Source organism: Primulina tabacum, chromosome 8 (genome assembly GCF_025594145.1).
Source record: "Primulina tabacum isolate GXHZ01 chromosome 8, ASM2559414v2, whole genome shotgun sequence".
In the NCBI taxonomy this organism is placed as follows: Eukaryota; Viridiplantae; Streptophyta; class Magnoliopsida; order Lamiales; family Gesneriaceae; genus Primulina; species Primulina tabacum.
This window is the reverse complement of record NC_134557.1, coordinates 6,779,057-6,786,476: the sequence shown is the minus strand read 5'-3', so window position 1 is coordinate 6,786,476 and position 7,420 is coordinate 6,779,057. Positions and strand designations below refer to the sequence as shown.

General features: G+C 36.4%; 2 protein-coding genes across 3 annotated transcripts; one reads left to right on the top strand and one right to left on the bottom strand.

The window, feature by feature from the left end:
• Positions 1 to 2,055: 2,055 nt before the first annotated feature.
• LOC142554480 (RHOMBOID-like protein 1) lies at positions 2,056 to 4,886 on the bottom strand. 2 transcript variants are annotated; one of them, XM_075665149.1, is made up of 6 exons: positions 4,457 to 4,886; positions 3,871 to 4,034; positions 3,572 to 3,735; positions 3,218 to 3,477; positions 2,963 to 3,080; positions 2,056 to 2,305 (listed from the first exon to the last, which is right to left on the bottom strand). In XM_075665149.1, exons 1-6 carry the CDS (start codon positions 4,780 to 4,782, stop codon positions 2,180 to 2,182), a joined length of 1,158 nt encoding a protein of 385 aa, XP_075521264.1. In that variant the 5' UTR covers positions 4,783 to 4,886; the 3' UTR covers positions 2,056 to 2,179. The 2 variants fall into 2 exon arrangements, with proteins under 2 accessions (XP_075521264.1, XP_075521263.1); XM_075665148.1 differs by lacking the exon at positions 2,056 to 2,305 and adding an exon at positions 2,383 to 2,634.
• A 472-nt stretch (positions 4,887 to 5,358) lies between these two features.
• Positions 5,359 to 7,315, top strand: LOC142553447 (putative xyloglucan galactosyltransferase GT11). Its single transcript, XM_075663712.1, has 2 exons — positions 5,359 to 5,956; positions 6,068 to 7,315. Exons 1-2 carry the CDS (start codon positions 5,482 to 5,484, stop codon positions 7,267 to 7,269), a joined length of 1,677 nt encoding a protein of 558 aa, XP_075519827.1. The 5' UTR covers positions 5,359 to 5,481; the 3' UTR covers positions 7,270 to 7,315.
• The last annotated feature ends 105 nt before the right edge of the window (positions 7,316 to 7,420 follow it).

Sequence of the window (7,420 nt, the reverse complement as noted above, 5' to 3'; positions counted from 1 at the left end):
AATTTGTGTTGAACCACAAAATCAAAATTTCAATTTTAGTACGATGTATCTTTGTTTCTTCTTTTCGTTGTCATAATTTTAGTTGTTTTTTTTTATTGGTGTGCTGACATGATCCCAAATATTACCGGCGCACCACGATAATTCTGACGGTAAATAGCAGTCACGAGGAAAAAAATCACTAACATCGCAAAAGGGATCGAAATTATCAGACAACACTGCAATTTTTCCATTTAATAACCATAACCAACACAAAATTTATGAGTTTCATTAATGGAAATTAAATTTTATTTCTCCTAGATTTAATCCGGGCATATGTATTAATTTGTAAAAGAATATACACAGACGGCCCACCAAGGACAGTACTGTGTTGTTGCATCAATGCATCGTAGGGCATGTGCTTTGCCCTAATTTTCTGGAGTATCAGCACAACAAACTTCTAATAAGAACTCATCTCAAAATATATAATAATTTTTTTTTTTGAAAAAAAAATATGTTGGGGAAATCTGTATAATTTACGCAGAATCGATTATTAGATAGTGGATTTGAGTCTAACTTAACTTAACAAATACTGGAAAAAAAGGTAAAATGAACGCTCAGTTGTCAAAAAAGTTTAAGTAATAAGTAAATTTGCAACCCAAAATTTCAGAGTATGGTGAAATCATTTAAAATTTGTTCCCCAGATTAGTCGCAAATGCCTGAAGAAATTAGCAAAGTATCTGTTTTGGAATAAATAGACAATGACATGGGCCTACTAAGTTAAAGCAAGTTTGACCGATATATTCAATGTAAATGGAGGGGTCTTCATCCAAAAATTAATGTGGCCTGTCTTATTATTAATAATAATAAAAAAAAGATAAAGTTTTTTTATTTTTACTCTTTTATATCTAATTGATTTTTTTTTTCCCTTCTCCCAATTTCTTTCTCTTATTCAGGACAGTATTTCCCCCAATAATTGTCTTAATCGGAGATCTGATCACAAATTATTTTCCACGTGTCACCGTCTGGTGCGAATGAGTTCAATGTTCATTCAAGTTTTACTGATGATTAGTATCATGTATCATTGTCTTATCAAAATATATTGAATTCTCATCCTTATATTATGTATTCCTTATCGTTCCATATACAATCCAAGCGGTGACATAAAATACTGTTTCATAAGTACATCTGACCCGATTCAGTCTACGTACTACCATACGAGTAATTCTTTTAATATTATTAGATCACACGAATCTTTTACATGTTAACTGGAAACACTCGAAAAGTAGGGGTATTTTAAAGTATTTTATTATATTTATTAAGTATATTAAAGTGTTAATAAAATAATACTAAAAACAAACTAGAATTAAATGTCAATGACGGACATAGATTTATTGGACTAACAAAGATAATAATTTTGGGGCTTGAAATTGAGTGCATAGCTAATAATTATGTCATTTCTAGGGTGTGGAAAAATGGGACCTTTTTGGTTTGGAGCATGCACGCTCTTTTATTAAAATTTTCCTTGTTGCCAGAATTGGTCTTCCACTTTAAGCAACCCATAAATTAATTTACTTAATATATATATATATATATATATATATATATAATATTTTTAACTCTATAGTTTTCTTTATAACTTTAATCAAAATCAAAGATTTGAATCAGACACCTTTTTTGTACACGCGACTACTTTGAATTTGATTGCAGGACAACTACCCATAACCACTTTAACTAACCTCTATAAAGTCAAAAAAAGAATAAAATGAAAAGCAGGCTAAGAAAAATATTGTGATATCATCACACACACACACACATATAAATTCCATCTAGTAAAGATGGAACGGATTAGAATATCGTTATCAAATTGCAAAAAGTCAAAAATTTGTGTGAGACGGTCTCACGGGTCGTATTTTGTGAGACATATCTCTTATTTGGGTCATCCGTGAAAAAATATTATTTTTTATGCTAAAAATATTACTTTTTATTGTGAATATCGATAGGGTTGACCCGTCTCACAGATAAAGATTCGTGAGATCGTCTCATAAAAGGCCTACTTTTGCAAATATCAACATATATGTTTATGTTTCATAAGATTGATTGATTAAACACAATTTTAAATGTTAACGACGACGGGCCAATCGAATCGAGTATTTATACTTGGTTTAACGAGAAAATGATAATGTGTAAATAAACTATAAAGTCATCGGCAGAGGTCCACACAGAGCTGCTGAATTTGTGCGGTGGTGTTGTTATTACCAAGCATGTAGAACTTGCTCCTGTGGTTCTGCATGCACGTTAGGTACAATTGATTGGCCTCTTGGCTTGACTGCATGCATGTTACGCTGCGTTTGGTTGCTGTGATAAGATAAGTTTATTTTTTTTAACCCATTTTATCCCTCGTTTGGTACGCGTGATTATTTAACCACCAACCGCCGCCGCCGTCGACGCCACCGTCGGCCGACTGCTGACACTGGCTGACAACCGCCACCGTTGGCCGATCACCGCCGACAACCGTCGAGAACCAGCCGACGCCGGACCACCGACCGTCGCCGTCGACCGATAACTTCCGGCTGGCCGGCAGCCGTCGACGTCGCTGACTGCCAGCCGCACCGACGTTGCCGGAACGTCGCCGCCGCCGGACTGCCGCCGTCGCTGCTGCCGGAGTGGAAGAAGAAAAGAAAAGAAGAAAGGGCAATTTTGTCATTTCATCATAAAATTCAAAATTATCCTACACTTAAAAATCTTACCAAACATAACACCATATATTATATTTCTACGACAATCATTTTCTTTATCATTTACTTACTAATCATTAGTTTATTTTATCCTCAAAACCAAACGCAGCCTTAGTGAAATGAGTTAGCAAGGAGATAATAATTTTCAACATGGGATTTAGGTGAATGATCAATCTATAAAATGGTTCAGATGCAATGTAGCTGAAATCAAACTGAAAACAATCTGAGTTATTTATTAAACCACTAACCGAACATCGTGCTTCGCAGTTCCAAAATGGTGTCGGGACGCAGCTCAAGAAATGACACCAAGAACAATACTCATTTCCATCAACCCCTCCAAGAAGCAATACCAATCCAATACTAAACCTGCACAAGAAAATTAGAATAAACAATATAAGGTGAGAATATATAGCCTATAATTTAAAATTCAACTATTTTTACTACTATCACCGTGGTTGAAATTTATGCATAAATATGTAGGAGATCGCGATAGAAATGCTTACCCAGATATGAGTAGCAACAATGAAAGAACCAAGAGGATGTACTGATAAATCTTGTACTTGGATTTGGGTTTAGATGCAAAATAGTTAGAGTCAGCATTCTTTTGGCTGACCCGTCCAAACTGAGGCCGAATCAAAAGCACAAATCCAAGCAAAAACCCACTAACGAATCCTCCCAAGTGAGCGAAGTTGTCTACATGAGGGAGGATTCCAACCACCAGGTTGATCAGAGTGATGAGCAGAAGAGTCAATAGTGCTTCCAACTGCAAACAATATATTACAAGTTTTTCAGAGGATGGAGTGTTATGCTTGCATCTTTTATATAATGCCTCATTTGCTAATTGAGACCCCTATAACCTTGTTCTCGTAAATAGTCCAATTGATAAGGAGTTCAGAAAGCATAGCACCAAGCAATCCAAACAATGCTCCAGATGCACCAACTGAGATTGTTGTCCTAACAAACAAAGACGACAACAGACTCCCCCCGATTCCTGACATCACGTACAACACACCGATTCGCACTGCATGCACCATGCAACAATATATATATATATATATATATATATATATATAATATCATCTTCACATTATATATATATACCAACAATAATATATAGTGAGTTGTGAAAATGTATGATGCAAGAAGAATTAGTTACCAAACCCAAATTCTTGCTCAAGCCGAATGCCAACAAATAACAAACTCAACATATTTGCTAGAACGTGAAATACCCCAGCATGCAACCACATGCATGATGCTAGCCTCCACACTTGGTGTTCTTCAACCACTTTCTTCACATCCAATGCTCCCATTTTTTGAAGCCTGAAATCAAATTTTTAATCACAAAAATCAAGAATTCCCCGTAAAAACCATATAGGTTACGAGAGTTCGTTTACTTGCTGAACCATTAATTAATTTAGAAAAGGAAAACAACTTAAATATTTGAGGGGTGAAATTACTTATATTTTTTTTAAAAAATTACACATATTTTTGAGTAGAAATGAGATTGAGGTTGTGAAATCCTATGAAATAAAAATGAAAGCATAAGTTGACAGACACGCTCATATATATTCTTTTCTTAATTATGTGTTTTTGTGGTATACATATTAATTAAGAATGCCTTCACCAGAAAATAACAAACGATCATCAAATAACAAATTAATCGTTTCCGAAAAATGCCCGTGAATAATTAATTGCAAAATCGAAACGTGCGCAAGTAACCTAAGAAAATAAAGCTGGCGTACGTAGCAGCAGAGGGGCCAAGCAAAGGGTTTTCTTGGGTGCTTTGGAAGGCGAACCGGCCAAGGTTGGCAGCACCGATGCACTTATCGGAGTTAGCAGGGCAATCATTTATGTACATTGCCATCACAAACAACACAATGTTGACAACAACAATTGAGGGCACCAGCCATGGGAACCAGTGCTTAAAGAGCGGTGGATAAGGCTGCTGAGGTAGAGGTGGTGGAGGGCGGTTCTTGGGGTGGAACCTGGGATGAAAGTAGGTCTGGCGGGGTTGGACTTTGATGCCGAGCTCCGAATCTGGCGTGGAGTCGGTCGGAGTCCTCCCCATGTCGGAGCGAAGATTAGGTGTGGTGATGAAGAATTATATCGATCCAATCAAAGAAATACCAATGAAGGGAATTCGATCCATAGGATACGATGTCATGAAAAATGGTTGAGAGATGGAGAATGAATGATTCGTGAATCGTAGGGAGTTGTAAAAGTTTAATTTTAGGATATGTGTATGTGTTTGTACCATATTGTTGCATGGAATTTGTGATTTACGTGTGTGTTTTTTTAACTCATAATCAAACTGCACAATCCAGATTGATCTAGTTCCTTGTTTATATATATATATAGTCTGTATTTCTTGGTTTACACCTTTATAATTTTGAGTAAAATTTGGCCTAGTTTAGGATTCAACAATTCCCAAATTATAATATTTTTCGTCCACCAAAATGAAACTAAATTATACATAGATACAACATCAATACGTACACATGATGTAACGAAATTTAGTCTAATTTAATCAACACTAATTTTTTATCACCAAAACTCAAAAAAGAATGAAAGTGAAAAGTGGTAAAAAAAAATTTGCATATTGTTCGCCTTTAAGGATCCTAAATATGAAACATTTTTTGGAACTTAAATCTACCATTCCATTCTTATAAACCTAACTTTCCATCAACTACCAAATTTTTTAATATTACCGATAGCTAAAATTTTGATAATTGACGATTTGTAATAATAGGTACCCTGAAATATTTTGATGAGACGACGATTCTCCAAGAAAAGGGATCAAGAAGAAAAAATGGAGAATCCTATTTCAACAAGGCATCGCAACAAATTTTGGTTCGTGTTCTTTCTTTTGTTTGTTTTTTGGTATTTTTTGCTTTATGAATTTGATTGGTCTTCTCTCCCCGGGCTCTCTTTGGTATCCCCCGATCAAGAAAACCATCTCCAATCTTTAGATTCGAGTTCCATCCTTAGAAAAAATGTTTCTAATGATCAAAATGTTACAATACCTTTGAATCATTCGCCGAGAAACATTGTATCAAGAAATGACACAAGTGGCATTTCGGGAAGAGATATGAATGTTTCAACATACACAGAAACAGATTATGAAATTCGAGATCTTGAAGAGCTACAAAAAGAATTAGAACCCCAGTTACCACAAGAAGGGGAAGAATACGACGACGACAACAACGGAGGTGAAAACCGGAGGAAGACAAAACCATGCAATGGTAGATATATCTATGTACACGATCTACCTACAAGATACAATGACGATCTGATAAATCAATGCAAGTTATTGAACAAATGGTTTAACATGTGCCCTTATTTCGGCAACCTAGGACTTGGGCAACGACTCGGGAACCCTCAGAGGCTTTTCTTGAGCTCCGGTTGGTATACTACACACCAATTCGCGTTAGAGGTTATATTCCACAACAGAATGAAGCAATATGAATGCTTAACAAATGACTCATCAAAGGCTGCTGGAATCTTTGTCCCATATTATCCAGGGTTGGATATTGCTAGATACTTGTGGGATCACTACAACACATCTGTTAAGGATTATGATACCATGGGATTGGTCAAATGGTTGAAAGAGAAACCTGAATGGAACAGAATGGGAGGGAGAGACCATTTCTTGGTTACGGGGCGCATAACATGGGATTTTCGAAGGGCAGTGGACGAGGACTCGGGTTGGGGGAACAAGCTTATGTTGTTGCCCGAGTCACAAAACATGACGATGCTGTCAATTGAGTCGAGTCCGTGGAACAAGAACGATTTTGCAATACCATATCCTACATATTTTCATCCTTCAAACGATGATCAAGTTCTCCAATGGCAAAATAAGTTGAGGAAGCAAAAGAAAAAGGCTTTATTTTGCTTTATCGGTGGCACACGTCCTAGTATGAAGGGATCCATCCGAGGAGAAATCATGGAACAATGCAATGCAGCTAAACGCAAATGCAAGATGCTGGAATGTATAGATTCAAAAGAGAATTGTGTAAAGCCAGCTAATGTGATGAAGCTGTTTCAAAGCTCCGTTTTCTGCCTCCAGCCACCAGGGGACTCGTTCACCAGACGATCAACTTTTGATTCAATTCTTGCTGGCTGTATACCAGTTTTTTTCCATCCGGGCTCAGCTTATGTCCAATATCTGTGGCATCTGCCTAGGAATTATAAGAAATATTCAGTGTTCATATCGCAGGAGGATGTGAAGAACAAGAAAGTGAGTATTGAGAGATTACTATCTCGAATTCCAAAAAACAAGGTGTTATCCATGAGAGAAGAGGTGATTAAACTGATCCCAAAGGTTACTTATGCTGATCCGAAGTCGAGATTGGAGACAGTAGAAGATGCATTTGATCTAGCGGTGAAAGGAGTTCTTCAAAGAGTGGAGGGTTTGAGGAGAAATATGAAAGAAGGGAGAAATTCCAGTGATTTTGATGAAGAAAAGAGTTGGAAATACTACACCTTCGGGAAAACAGAAGAGCATGAATGGGATGATTTCTTTGATAGGACTAGGATTAGCTTTCAGTATGCTTGATTGATTATGATTGGATGATGAAATATACATATGATGAGTTCTTAGATATTTTCAGATTATAGTTTCATAGATCTCTTGAGTCGCTGTATGTAGTGGAAATCTGAGTGAATAATGCATATTTTACACTCTAGCTCATGTTCTGTGTTAATTG

Bases quoted from the DNA above. Each gene is read 5' to 3' on its own strand.
- LOC142554480 (XM_075665148.1), bottom strand. From the start codon at position 4,782: ATGGGGAGGACTCCGACCGACTCCACGCCAGATTCGGAGCTCGGCATC. The intron at 3,736-3,870 runs GTAACTAATTCT...TGGTGCATGCAG, and splicing joins TGAGCAAGAATTTGGGTTTG to TGCGAATCGGTGTGTTGTAC. The intron at 3,081-3,217 runs GTAAGCATTTCT...TTTCTTGTGCAG, and splicing joins TTGTTGCTACTCATATCTGG to GTTTAGTATTGGATTGGTAT.
- LOC142553447 (XM_075663712.1), top strand. From the start codon at position 5,482: ATGAGACGACGATTCTCCAAGAAAAGGGATCAAGAAGAAAAAATGGAG. The intron at 5,957-6,067 runs GTAGATATATCT...TCGGCAACCTAG, and splicing joins GAAGACAAAACCATGCAATG to GACTTGGGCAACGACTCGGG.